Source organism: Cynocephalus volans, chromosome X (assembly GCF_027409185.1).
Source record: "Cynocephalus volans isolate mCynVol1 chromosome X, mCynVol1.pri, whole genome shotgun sequence".
In the NCBI taxonomy this organism is placed as follows: Eukaryota; Metazoa; Chordata; class Mammalia; order Dermoptera; family Cynocephalidae; genus Cynocephalus; species Cynocephalus volans.
The window spans coordinates 60,457,228-60,472,610 of NC_084478.1; the positions used below are offsets into that span (position 1 = coordinate 60,457,228).

The 15,383-nt window shown below is 37.0% G+C and overlaps 1 protein-coding gene across 1 annotated transcript in view; it reads left to right on the forward strand.

Moving 5' to 3' along the window:
* LOC134367191 (amine oxidase [flavin-containing] A) overlaps nt 1-15,383 on the forward strand; it is a 66,489-nt gene that overhangs the window by 27,348 nt on the left and 23,758 nt on the right. Inside the window, exon 4 of the mRNA XM_063083842.1 lies at nt 4,985-5,122. Coding sequence (XP_062939912.1) covers nt 4,985-5,122 — 138 coding nt within the window. The remainder of the gene's footprint in view (nt 1-4,984; nt 5,123-15,383) is intronic.

Sequence of the window (15,383 nt, forward strand, 5' to 3'; positions counted from 1 at the left end):
GTCCATTGTATTTTAAATTGCAATCCTTTTTTCTCTCCTTAGCTTCAGTCCCCCCCTTTCTCAGTTGTTGTTACCAACTTCTAAAATATTTATTATGTTTATTGTTTATGTGCTCGCTTTCCCCACTGAATGTGAGCTCTTCTAAGGCAGAGATATTTGTTTTGTTCACTGATATAATGAAGCTCCTTGAACAGTACCTGGCACCTTGTAGGAGCTTGAGATATGTTTGATGAATGAACAAATGAATTCCCAAAGCAAAGTAAAAATATGAAACCTCTAGGAAGTAAGTGAGCTCAAAATTTGACTTTCGCCCTGAGGATCTACTGATCCCTAAAGACTTTGAAGTTCCGCTATGATGGCTGTATGCCATGCAGGGAACGGTAGATCAAACCTAGAACCTGCTGAAGATAGAGAATTTTAATAAGAAACCCTCCAAATTGGAATCCATTGTTTTGTACCATATATATGGAAGTTAAAGTGGAATAAACCTTATCATGCAGAAGGGAAAAAAAATAAATCTTGTTTTCCTTCCTTCATGTTTTCCATCTAAATTTACACTACCTTTATGGTATGAAAAACCTTAGGCAGAAAATTTACCATAAAGTTCCAGGAAAATGAGCAACCCACAGTCAAAAATCATAAAATATACAAGCAAACAAGGCACCAAAATAGAATAAGCACAAAAAATGATCCAGAAAGGTTTTATAATAGTTTAATTATACACAAAATATAAAATTTTATTATTCAATATGTTTTAAAGAAAAGAAGTGCTTAAAACTGGAGCAGGGAAAAGAAACTAAAAACATCATCAAGTAGATTAAAATATAATTTCTAGAAATGAAAATATACTAATTAAAATTTTTAAAACTCAGTGGATAGCTTAAACAGTATATTAGGAATAGCTGAAGAGCAAGTGAACTGCTAGATCTAAGGAAATTATCTAGAATTCAATTCAAAGATAAAAATATGCCAGGGTTAGCTAAGACAGGGAAGATAGTATTACAATGGTATAAAAAATTAGTAGCTTACGATTTTCTTGCATTGTTGGAAGACAACAAGAAATCCAACAAGTCCAAAGTATGATAAATAAAAAACTCCCACCCAGATACAGAGACACCACAGTATAAAAAGAAAAGAGAGCTCAAAAGCAATTGTTTTTCAAAAAAAGGAAAAAAGGCAAATCATACATACTCTGAAAAAATCAACAATTAGACTTATGAGTGACTCTTTAACAGCAAAAATAGATTCTACAAGGTAGGGGGATAACGTCTTTACTGTTCTGAGAGAAAGAGAAAGAGAAATTCTAACCAGAATTCGTTACCTGCTAGAACTGTCTTTTCTGTTAGACTGACAAAAATAGAGGGTTTAGGACCCAGATTGGAGGAAATGATAGAGGGTATGTTTTAAGCAGAAGGAAAATGATTACAAATAAAAGGTCTGAGATTCAAGAGAAGACAGTGAGCAAACATAATAAATCTTTAAATAAAATTAAGCAACATCAACAACAGAATAAAACAAAATTAATAATGTCAAATTTGTTGGGAAACTGACAAACCTGAAACAAAGTACTTTTATAGCTTACAGATTGGAAGAAGGGTGATTATAATTGAAGCATGAAAGTTTGTGTATTTTTCAGTAGAAAGAGAATATATTGATAAACTTTAGGCTATATTTAGTATGCATGTTACTTATAATATATTGGTAGACTTTTAACTATATTAAGTATGCATGTTGCTTATATGTTATAGCTGAGAAAATTGTCTAAAAGAATAGGCCTGGCTGTATAACTTCTAAACAAGTAGAAGAAAAAACAAAAAGAGAAGAAGAAGAAGAAAACCCTTAGTCCAAAAGAAGGAAAGAAATCAGGGGGAAAACTGTTGAAGTGGGACAAATGGAAAGCCATAATATAATTATAAAGTTAAAACATTTTAAAAAGAAATAATAATAATTATAGATGGACTAAACTTGTCAATTAAAAGAAAAAATGCCAGAATAAAGAAAACTCTGACTGAAAGAGAAAGATATATACAGATACTAATGTAAGCTGTTATAACTATATTAATATCAGACAAAATAAACTTTAAACAAAAGAATTTCAATGAAATGTGTCACTACATAATGATAAAAGACCCAGAAGACTGAACAATTCTAAACTTATATACACTGACTAACATAGCCTGAAAATATGAAGCAAAAATTGATGGGAACCAAAGATAAATGCCTAATAGAGTAGGGGATTTTTAACATGCTTTTTAAAGTTAGTAATAGAATAAGCAGACAAAAAAGAGGGAGCACAATTAAACTTATTCTGGTACGCATGTATAAGATATTGCATATAGGTTTTAGAAACTACATGTTCTTTTCAAGCAGAGATAGAAAATTTTTGTATATTGACCATGTGCTGGGTCATAAAATAAGCCTCAAGGATTGATGCTCATGTAAACCACATTCTTTGACCACAATGCAGTTATGACAAAAAAGATAACCAAAATACATTCCAGCTGTGTAAATTAAGACAAAACACACCAAAACATCTAGAAACATGGGTCTAAAGAGAAATTCTAATGGAAATTTGAAAATACTTAGACCCACAGAATAACAGAAATACTAACTATAAAGTTGTGAATAGCAGCTAAAGCAATATTTAAATGAAGATTTATAGTCTAAATTCTTACATTAGGAAAGAAAAAAAATGGCTCAATATGAGGTAAGCATGCAAGGAGTTAGAAAGTTAAGAGTGTAATAGATCCAAAAAGGGGGAAAGCACAAATCAATGATATAGAAAATAAACAATAATAGGTTCAATGAAATAAAAGTTGATTCTTTGAGGAGACCTACTAAAGATAGATAAGTGTCTGATAAGATTTTTTAAGAAAAAGAAAAAAGAAACATTACAAGTAAACAATAAAAGAGATGAAAATGAAGATATAACTACTGATGCAATAAAGAATAAATAAATGAAAAGAGGATGTTTTGAACTTTAAACCAACAGTTTGAAACATACATGAAATGTATATATTATGGAGAAAATATAATTTATCAAAATTAACACCGATTTAAGAAGAAATAAAAAAAAAACATGAGTAGTGCTTTAACCTCAAAATAAATAGAATCTGTAGTTTAAGATTTTCCCACAAGGAAATCACCAAGCCTAGATAGCTCTACAGGAGCGTTCTACCTAATGTTCAAAGAATAAATCATTCTATTTATATATAAGCTCTTCTAGAGAATAGAAGAAAGTATCATCACTAAATAGTAAGATTGTCACTACTCTGATGCAAAAAACAGACAAGGGCAGTAGAAGAAAGGAGAATCACAGACCAGTCTCAATGTCACTTATGAACATAGATACAGAAATCCTAAACAAAAGATTATCAAATCACATCCTTCAATAGAAAGATAATATCGGGTTGGGTAATCCCAGGAAGGCAAGATTGAATAAAACTAAAATACCAGACAATCAATTTTCTGGAAATAACACATTAGGTAAATTGTGCCAAAATCCAAAGAGACTAGATAAATTGCACCACACCCACACACAGTCACAGATCTTCAAAGCATCAGAGAGCCAGAGAGCTAACAAGGTAATGAAGAATCACTGGGCCAGTATCTGGAAAGGATTGACCTACTTTTCCCCAGGTGGTGGGGGGAGTTGCTGACCACTGAAGACGCTGCTAGGAGGCTAAGCAGTGCTTTTGATAGTCTTGCGAAGCTAGGGTGACAGAAGGTCAAGTCCAGAGCCCAGCAAAGTGTGCATATGTGGGGGAGGGTGTTGGTCAACTTCTCGTGCTCTGGGTTGGGCTGCATCCTATGACTCAGGCTGAATTGCAAGAGGACTAGGCCACATGTACATTTCAGCCCAGCTTCAAATCATCTCAGGCACTGAAAATGGAATAAAGTTATCTAGTATTGTTAATGTCCCAGGCGCTGGGCAGAAGCAACATAAATCCTCTCTGGGAAAGATATTACCCTCCTAGGAATCAAATGATTTCTGCATTTTTTCAAGTACAGTGAGTGATACACAATAAAACATAATCAGGCAAACAAGGAAAAAAGGCAACATCCATGAGAACCAGTATAAACAACAAAATAGAAATAGGCCCATAAGAAGTTATTACAGAAACATGGAGAAGTTGTAGCTCGCCAATATTCAATATATTGATAAAGTCATTGGGAAATGTGTTAATAAAAAACCTGAAAATAGTGGAAAACTGAATTTAAGAGGGGGAAAGTAATTTTAGTTTATGAGAGAGTATTTGCATATTAATAATTTAATAGGTATATAAATCTTTTTATACTTTTTTGTACTCTTTTCCTATGATGCAGTCTTCCTCGGAAGTGTTTTTCTAAAATTTTTTAAATTGGCAAATGATAACTGTTCATATTTATGGAATACAGTGTGATATTTCAACATATGCTTGTGAAAGCTAAAAAAGTGGATCTCATAGAAGTAGAAAGTAGAATAGTAGTTACTAGAAGCTGGGAAGGGTAGGGGGAGGGGGGGTTAGGAGAGGTTGGTTAAGGGATTCCTGGAAGTGCTTTAAAATAGCATCAAGAGCCCATCAATGTGGGCTGATTTAAGATTTTATGTGGTAGAAATCAGGGAATTAGGACTAATAAATCTCTGGGTGGCTCCTCCAGCAGTAACCCGGGAGAAAAGCATACATAATAACTTAAACGTTTTGGAAAGGATTTCAACCAGTAGGATATACTACAGTGTTCTTTATTCTTGGTGCATTGTATTGCTGAGTCTGCCTCACCAATAGCTCTACACATGGGGGTGCTTCATGATGAGTGTCAGACAGGGTTTGTGCCCCAGTTCTTGAGTGGAGGAGAAAAGATTGCTGTTTTTAGTTGCACTTTATAAGGGACATGTAAGGCACAGTTCAGTTTTTAAAAAGGAGTGGGTTTTTTTTTTAATAAGACATAGACTTTTTTCCCCAAGTTTCAACAAGTCTTCTGACCACTTTTTCCCTTTTTGTAGAATGAGCATGTTAATTATGTAGATGTTGGTGGAGCTTATGTGGGACCGACCCAGAACAAAATCTTACGCTTGTCTAAGGAGCTGGGCATAGAGACTTACAAAGTGAACGTCTGTGAACGTCTCGTTCAATATGTCAAGGTAAGCCTATCTTTTTACCCAGATGACCAATGGGGGAGCATTTTATTTGAGAAAGCATTTGGTTTGTTTTGGTTATTTTTTTCTCAAAGCAATCATAAAAATAGGCTCTCTACTATGAAGTGGTATTCTGCTGTTCTTTTCTTATTTTTTCCTTTTCTTTTAAAAAATCCCTAAGGACTCCTGGAATCAATGCAGGAGATCATGCCTCAGCTTGGACCTCACAAGCTGTTCCCCTACTTCCCTTCCAAATGGAGTAGGCGTGGGAGGCTCTCAGCTCCTTCCTAATGCATTTGCAGGGCACAGGGATGAGAGTGGGGGGCGCCTGCAACAGACACACTCACAGACACACACACACACACACACACACACACACACACACACACACACAGGTACACACACACATGCATACCGCTTAAGCCCCAGGCAACCCCTGAGTCACCTAGGAGGCAAGTCTTAAGTTTCCAAGGAACACAATAGTTTGAGGCCACTTTTTTAGCCTTTGAACCAGTTATTTATCCTCAGTCTTACTTGGCATTTCTTTGAACACTTTGATCATTTCCTCTGTACGTGGCCTTACTCTTGGGAAGTCTCAGTTGTGCAGTTTCCTACTGTTTACACAAGAGATTCTTTAAACTCTAGCTGCTGATATCCACCCAAGAAACAGCAGCTGTTGCCAGTGTTATTCTTTCTCACTAAAGTCAAACATGGAGCATAGCGGCTGGAGTCCGAAAACATGCCTTGAGAAATCTAGTTTCTGAACTGACATTGCCCTCCACTTCCTGGAACTAGTGTTGCTAGGGCAGGGATCATTTACTCATTCTTTTTTGTTATTGTTGAAACATAATTAATTATACATATTTGTGGGATACCGAAAGGAATGGAAATCATCATGTCGAAAGGACATCTGCACTCCCATATTCATCGCAGCTCTGTTTATAATAGCCAAGATATGGAACCAACCTAAGTGTCCATCATTTACTCATTCAAATGTCAGGATTCCCACGCCAGGAACCACTTCACTTCCCAACAGATACATCCCCACCTACTCTGCCACAGGCGGTCACTGTGGGTCTGAGGGCTGCAGGGCTTTGGGAGTGTCCTGGGAGTTAAGGATACTTGTGATGCATTCACCAAAATGCCCAGTCAGGGGCGATCATGAATCTTTGCAGACTCTGATAGCCACATGGTTTGGGATGCTTGGGAGAGTCTGGCAGTGACACATGTGAAAAAACAAACTAGTAACCCTTAGAAAAACTCTGGGTTCAGAGGTCAAGGGAGGAATGAAGAAAGTATAAAAAAATATACAAAGTGTTCAGTGGAAAAAATATACAAAGTGTTCAGTGGAATGTTGGCTTCAGTAAGGAAAACTTTTTTGCTTCCCCCCTTTCTCTTTTCTTCACGGCATGGTGTATCCCTAAATTAGTAAGTAATAACAGTAAGAATAATAGCAGTTAACATTTATTGAGCACTTTTACCTATATTCTCATTTTTAATGTAGAGAGACCAAACCCTTTGCATTCACCACTAATTAAACATTCATGTAAATCCACTCTCAACTCCAGCTGGGAAGTAAATGAATGTGATGATTATCCTGGAATCTGAGCAGATTCATGCTTATAATCTCTTCCTCCCTACGATTCAGGTGCTGAGAGATTTTTATTTTACCTGGAGGCTAGCAATTAACAACAATTAATTGCTTTTTATGCATGAACCCATTAAATCCTTATATCAACCCTACTAGGCAGGCATGATTATCCCCATTTTACAGATCAGAAAACTGAGGTTCAAAGCAGCACAGTGATTTGACAAGGCTACAAAGCTAGCAACAGTCTACTAACCCCTGAGTGCATGCTCTTCATTATCCCAATCTGTGCCCAAGGAAATGAAACTGAGGGTCCTGAGCCTCTGTGTGTGCTGGGCCTCCAACGTTGGTTTGGCCAAACACACATCTATTGTAAGGTATCTCACCATCAGTATCCCTGAAGCCTGGCTCATACAATGAGTAAATGAAGTTATTGAAAGGCCACTTTTCTTTCACTTCCCCTTCTAGTTCCACATTCCTTTACATACATTTTGAAAACTGGGAAAAACTGGAAATTAGTAGTTATGTCCTCAAACTGGGTACCTACTAGTCTCCCAGCTGTGCCCATAATCTCATCTAACAAAAACATAGAAAATAGAAATACTTGTTGTTAAACCATCCTCTCATATACTTTAACCTTCCAGAGAGCACATATTTTCACCCAAGGTTGACAGCAATGTCAAGGCAAAAAAAAGTGGGTTGGTTAAAGTTTATTTTGTTTGAATGAGTGTCTTTCTTCTAGTATTTTCTAACAAATCATATCATTTATGTAATGAGAAGTACTCAGTGTAGTGGATGTTTTTATGATGATCAGGAAACTGTAAAGGGAGGAGGCCATATTAGGGAAAAGCAGGAAGATATTTAGTTCAGTATTCCAGGATAAAGACTGTTAATAAGCTGAATAGTAAAAAAATAATTCCACTTATTTAAAAATATCTCAACTCTCACTTTATCTTCACTTTCGGGGAGGAAAACAATGGACTTTTCCTCTACATGATAGTGTATCAAGTTAATAATGCTAATTGTCTTATCTGGCAGATAGAGGGATCAAACCCTGGACCTTGGTGTTATCTGCACCATATTCTAATCAACTAAGGTAACTCACTAGCTGTCCTTGTGACACACTCTGCGTTGCCTGGCTTTCATAATCTAATACAGTGTGCTCTTTTCTGTAAATAACACTGAAATGAAGTAGGCAAATCGCTGGAAGATTTCCATTGCCTAGATAAACCAAGCCATATTCTTTATGATCCAGATTGCTTCAGTTCTTAAATTTTCTCAATGTGCAACCTTAAAGAATGCCTAAATTGTTTTTTCTATTAGCAGTCTGTAGTGCATCTAGTTTCATCCTACTCTAGGATGGATTTTACCTTTACTTTACCTTTGCTAGACTGTGTTTACAGTGCAACTTTTGACATGACATTAAAGAGTTCCAAGCCTGAGCCTCTTAGCACTGGGGATATACCGTTAGTGGTGTTTTCCCACCCTATCCCTTCTCCAAGAGACTATGTCTATCTACTTTATTCATAGATGGTTCACAGTGTTATGCTAAATTCATTCATTCGTTCAATAAATATTTACTGAGCAATCTACTCTGTACCAGCTATTGTTCCAGGCTTCAGATACAGTGGTGAACAAATGATCAGAATTTCTGTTCCCATGGAGCTTCCAATCTAAAGGGAAAAGACGAAGAGTAACAATAAATAAATAATATTAACCAATATTTTTGCCTGTATCCTTCATGGATTTTCTGAATAGAATCCCTTTTTAAATTCTGGTTTAGTAGATCCTGATTCTTACATAATAGGTTCCTGGCTAGTTTCTACAGTGAATAGGTTTTATAAATGTGAATTTGATATGGCTTTATTTTGGGAGATTATATCTTATCTGTGAAATCAATATAAATTAATCGTGTTGTTTTTAACCTAAAAGGTGGAATTTTAAATAGCATCAGCTAGATATGTTTAAAACATTTTTTATTTATCAATTTTTTTCCTTTGGATGATATAAGGGAAGCAGCTGGAACTGAATGCCTAGTGGATTGATTCATTCCTCGCATTAGCAAATAAGATACTCCATCATTAGGTTTGCTTTATGAGTGGGTTTCATTGAGTTGTGGAGACCTTTTGTTAAATTTTGCAGAGCTAAGTCTTGCAGAGAAAGGAAGAAATAGTCGGGTTTTTTTTTTTCTTTCCGTGGGTTCCTCCACATCATAATACATAATACGGGTGAGGAATGTGGAGAGGGAGAACCCAGCCAGAAATGGAGCAAGGCATTTTGCAGGAGCTGCTTTGAAGGAGAAATTGACATTTTCAGGCATTCTCTCTTTCTTCCTGCTTTTCACCTCCTCTCTAAATAAAAGTAGAGACTATAAATATATACCACACATTTGTTTTTAAAGAGTGATATGATAAAGATTTATTTAAAACAACATAGGCTTTGCTGATAGTAACAGCTCAGCAAGCAGTTTTTCCTAGTGTTGGTTCTATTCTTCCCATAGCCATTTATTCCGTGTTCTATGCCAACATCCCAAATCAGAGGCTTTTCAGAATGTGTGTGTTCTGGAATACTAAGTAAATTTAGTTGTTGTTGCTAAGAGGTAAACTTGGCTTTAGTCAGTAGACCATGAAGAAAGCAGAGGGTATGTTTTTTGTTAGTTTGTCTTGATGCTTACCAACAGTCTCTGGAGTCGTGAGATTGCACTTCGGAAATAGGGGCTCCTGTGGACGAGGGGGTGGTAGTACCAGGAGCCGTACGTGGTGCAGTTTACCAAGGTGGCTTCTTCTCTTCTCTGTAGATCAAGAGCCCCTCCAGCTTTCAATGAGCACCTGGCTCCTGAACAACCCCCAGGCTGCCCCAGTTAGGCTCAGCAGGCTGAAGACTACAGATGGATTCCATTATTTTGTTAAAATACTAAGTCTAGAGGTCTAGGGCATGGTTTGGAATGGCTGGCTATATATTCTTTTTGTTAAATGATTTATGTAAACTTACTAGTCAAAGTATTAACCAAGATAAGAGTATTTTATTTTACACCATTATATCCTGCTTGGTTTAGAAAAAAAAAAAAAAAAAAACGATTTAAAGTGGATGTTGATAAGTATTACTAATTTGTATAAATCAGGGTAGGAGATGAAAAAAAAACAGGTAAGTGATAATGGACCTGTACTGATAAGAAATTCTGTTTTAATGGTAGAAATGAGGTAATACAAGAGGGATTTTTTTTTCTCTAAATTATAAGTAGGTTTTTAAAAGCAGAGAAGCTAAAAATGTTTACATATTTTCAGTTTGATCTATCAAATATCCAGTATAAATATATATATGGAAATAGCTTGTAAAAAATAAGTTATTAGTAACTTCCATTCATTCCCCCCTCCCTGCCCATTTTGAAAAGACTTCATTTGCTGCTTGTGGGTTACCAGAGAGCTTAAAGGCAGGATTATTCTTAAAGCCTTGCACTGTTTAGAGAGCTAGGTCAGCGTTAGCCATTTCCTCTCAGAGGCTCCTTTCTTTTTCGTATACCATTTCAGCAATAAATCTCATATTTGGTTTCTAGAAAATAAAGTTCCTACTCAGTGGAAGTGACAGCCCAATATATGGCAAAGACTTTTTTCTTCATTTTATTTCTTTTTTAGAAAATTATGGTTAAATACACATAACATAATATTTACCATCTTCACCATTTTCAGGAATACAGTTCATTTACATTGTGTAAGTGCATTTACATTGTTGTGCAACCGTCACCAGCGTCCATCCACAGTGCCCTTTTCATCTCCCTTCTTTTCATTGTTAATAGGGGCTAATTCACTACAGGAACTGTTTTCTAATCATTCATTTAGAAGTAATCTGGAGTCACTCTCCTGCCTTGGACCAGCCTTCACTGGCAGCATAGAAAGGGGGTTAGGTCAGACACAAAAGGATTTCTCTCACACTCAGGCTGTGGAACTTTGTGATCACCTCCTTGTGTGGGGCCTTGGTATTTGGGTTAATGGCCAAAAGAACTTTGTGAATTGGATGAAACATTATATAAGCAGCTTCCTCAAGAGAAATAGCTCTAGTCTCCATGATAACTGAATTTGTGGAGGTTCTGACCTTTCAGGTTAGGATGTGGTTGCCCATTGGAGGTTAAAATCTCCTCCTTCCTCCTTGCTTTCTACTTCCTCCCTACTTCTCCATCTGCAGCCCCTATCACCACCCCAGAGCACACACCCACTCCCCCAACCAAAGGCTCAACCACTGATCCTGAATTTCCAAACTTTTGCAGAGTAGCCTTCTAACACTTGAAATTTTAAAAATCTTCTAATGTCCAATGAATCCCATACATGGTTCATTCTGGGCACATCCTGAAGAAGGGAAGTTTGGTTGTCCCTGGTTGACGCAGCCAGAAAGTCTTTCTGTCATCGCCCTGTCCTAACAGGATCAATGCTGCTGTATCGCCCTCCGTCTCAGGTGCAGACTCAAAGCTTTTTCATTTCTGTGTCAAATTCAATGAATAGATAACTTTTGAAACCTAGTGGGCCTCAGAGTAAATGACAGTTATCTCTACATTAAGATAAGAGAAAGTTGTAAGAATGTGAGTGTTTGGTTCAAGGTCCTACAGAAGTGAATAAGAAAGACAGACAGACGTGAGAGCCTAGTCAATCACTAACCTTCACAACACAGAGCTTGACACTGGAAAGAGACAAGTAATGATAATAATGTCAACCTGATATTTCAGCAGTCCAGTAGTTTTCATAGAACTTCATTTTTTGCTTTGTGTTTGGGTTTCATGCAACCAAAAGAAAATTCTCGATGTAATAACAGAAAATTTGAGTGTTCATTATAGTTTAGTGTAATGAATGCTTTGATTCTGAAGGCTGTGGACCTGAGTCCTTTTCATTTAAAAGACTTTTCTCATGTCAAGTTATACAAAGGGAATGATTACTGAACTGGTCCGTTTCTTTTCATCTCCATAGCTTTCCTGTAATTTGTTAGACTCAAATGGTACACAGTGAATCTCAAGCTGAGATTTAATTTTGTGTGTTTGCCAAAGTACACAGTGGCCTAGTTTCCACATCCATAGCCAGCAGAAAAATGTCTCCAGAGGGGGGAAAAAAAATTAGGCTTCAGAGACAATGGGAGGAAATCACTCTGGCCCATACTTGATGACCAACAGCAGGTGATAAAAGTGGACCCTGGGGCATAGACATGAGTGCAGTTGCTAATCCACATAATTATTTGGACATCCACCAGTAAAGTACTCTTGAGTATCTATGACTTTTCCCAATCTGTAGATTTTTTAAAAATATTTTTCTGATATTCAAATGCTGAAAAGATTATGCTGAAAGTCTACTGACTCCTGGTCCACCCTGCCTCCCAATCCATGCCATCATCCTGCTTTCACCATCATGATTGCGGAGCCATCACTGAAGCCACTTCATCCAGCAAAGGGGCAGGGCTACATCTGCCCAGCCAACAGGCTACACAAGGTGAATGCACTCTTTCAACAGCCTAGCTGGCAAGTAGCTCTGCTTTGCCCTTCCTTGGCCCTCTCAACCTGCTCTCATGTACTTTGTCACTGTGCTGCCTGGTTACAAGGAGGAAGGGCCCAGGGCACAGACTCGTCACAGAGTCCATGATGAACTTGCAGTTTTAGCTAGATATGTGATAATGATACTGATCTTTCTAGACCAAATCTGTTGACAGTGGAGACTACCTTTCCTAATACCTGTACATCCCCAAAGAAAAAGTTTGTGAAATGGCCTCTCCATCCATCTGCTAATGTCTCAGCTGTTCCACTCAAGTACTAGACATGTCAGACTCCAGTATCAGCTTATGTAGAATTTGGTATAAGATCGATTCTCCCCCAAGCCCTCTATAGGAGTGTTTATCACTCAAAATGTCCAATGGATCATAATATATTACTTTAGCAGCTCCCAGATACAGAACCTGAAGACAGTGTTATAAAAAGCCCCTGGTGCATGTTGAATTTATGGTATGATAAGAGCATGCTGATTTGGGGGACAAATCTTAAAGTTAAGATAAGGCCCAAATAATAGTAGTCTCATAAATGAGGGTTGATAGAGTCTAGACAGCCAATGTAATGGATTCAGAGCAATATGAAGTGAATTGTTAGTTTTCATTCTGTGTTATTTAAAACAACAGTGTCTTTTTCACCTTTTAACCCACTCCTTCAGATCTACTCTCCACGCTTCTCCACCCTACTCTATCCTGCTCTGTACTGAGGGGAAGAGTACTCTGTTTGGATTTTAGAAGCAACATGATAACACTAGGACATGCTGTTCCAATGCATTTGCCCATTACCTCACAAAGCTACCAGTTTCGAATGAGGCTTAGAGGAAGAAAGGGGGATCAAGGCTCCAATGCAAGCTACTTTGCCATTTGAGCCCAGCAGAGCCAATGATATTGGAAGTGTCATGGCAGACAGAGATGGTGTCTGCAGCTTTGGGTAAACTCTAGCAGAAGAATTGAGCAAAGACCTCTTAGGATTTGAGTGAAGCCATACCTGCCCTTTTCTGCTGACAGCTACTCTCTATTTGGAAAGCAATTTCTGGCTTGTAGCTCGGTCTTGGTAGAGATTGAATAATTGACCATGGACACCAAACGATCGTAGATTTAAACTGTGCATATCAGTGGATCATAGATTCAAACTGTGTATATATCTGCTCCACCAAATTATAAAATTAGACATGCGTAGCTCTCCATTATAAAATAGACATAACAGACCAAAACTTATGTGATATCATTTAAGTAGTTCATTGAGGAATATAGCTGTAAGCCCCTATATTTAAAAAGTAGATTTCATTGTTGAAATGGCAATGCTTCCCAATACTTCCCAAATATTTTCAGCACAATCCCTTTCAAAATTCTAGCTGGCTGTTTTTGCAAAAACTAGGAAATCAATCTTAAAATTCAAATGTAAATGCAAGAGACCCATAATAGCCAAAACAATCTTAGAACACACACTTCCTGATTTCAAAACTTACTATGAAGCTACAGTAATCAAAACAACGTGTACCGGCATAAGGATAAACATATAGATCAATAGAATAGAATTGTGAGTTCAGAAATAAACTCTTACGTTTATGGTCAATTGATTTTGACAAGGGTGGCAAGACACTTCAGTGCAGAACGAATAGTCTTTTAAACAAATAGGATAACTGGATATCCACATGCAACCAAATGAAGTTGGACCCCTCCCTCACACTATAGACAAAAATTAACTCAAAATGGATTTTAGGCTTAAATATGAACTACAACTCTAAAACTCTTAGGAAAAAAATAGAAGTAAATCTTTGTGATCTGAGTTAGGCAATGATTTACTTGATGACACCAAGCATAAGCAATAGTGGAAAAAATAGATAAATTGGACTTCATCAAAAAATTTTTTTTAAGTTTTGTCATTAGATATCATCAAGAAACTGAAAAGACAACCCACAGAATGGGAGAAAACATTTACAAATCATATATCTGATAAAGGACTTGTACCCAGAATATATAAACAACTCTTAACAATTCAATAATAAAAAGACAAACAACCCAGTTCAGAAATAGGCAAAGGACTTGAATAGACACCTCTCCAAAGAAGCTGTACAAATAGCCAATAAGCACATGAAAAGATGGTAAATTTCATTAGTTATTAGGGAAATGCAAGTCAAAACTATAACGAGATGCCACTTCACACTCATCAGGATGGTATAATCAAAAAGGCAGACAATAACAAGTATTGCGGAGGATGGGGTCACATTGGAATCCTCATACATGCTGGTGGGAATGTAAAATGGTGCACCCTCTTTGGAAGATAGTTTGGCAGTTCTTCCAAATGGAGTGGAGGAGAATAGAGAGTGACTACTAATGAGTAAGCGTTTCTTCTTGGGATGATGAAAATGTTTTAAAATTAGATGTGATGTTTGCACACTCTATGAATATGCCAAAAACCATTGAATTGTACCCTTGAGATGCATGAATTATAGGTTATATGAATGATATGTTAATAAAGCTGTTAAACAGTCATTCATCCTCACAGTATAACATTTTCATCTATTTTCTGTTTCTCCTGAGTTCATGGCATTTGTGAAAGAAGAAAAATATTTTTTTAAAGTGCTCTATCAATTATCTTTAATTACCCAACAACCTCTAGAAGAACTTGTATTGTTTTTATCTTAATTGTTTTATTTATAATTTCTGTACATACTGGAATCCCTTGGGAAAGATGGCATAATTATTTATTTAAAAACCTTCATTCTTGATGCTGTGGCATTATTTATACCTAAGTTCAGTGATTCCCTTTTTCCAGAAGTTGGGTCTGCACAACTCAGGGGCCCACTGTGTTAGCTGGTAGATGTGCAAGTCTTGAGACAGGGGCTGAGAATATGATGAAATATCAGGTCATGAGCAAATATGCAGGAATGTGCTGCCAGCCCTTGAAATTGTGCAAGAGGTTATGGGTAACAATTTGGTACTCATAAACATAGAGGGAGCAGAGGCATGGAAAATGCAAACCATAACATAAACATAATAATAACAAACCCAGATGGTGGGTGAGTTTCCCAGGGAAATGGGAAAGGAAATGGGAAAGGCTGAGGATCAGACCCTGAGGGATTCAGGGAATCGGAGAAAGGAGGGTCTTGGGGAACTAGGCGGAATCGGGAGAACCAGCACTGTCCAATGTGGTGGTGTCAG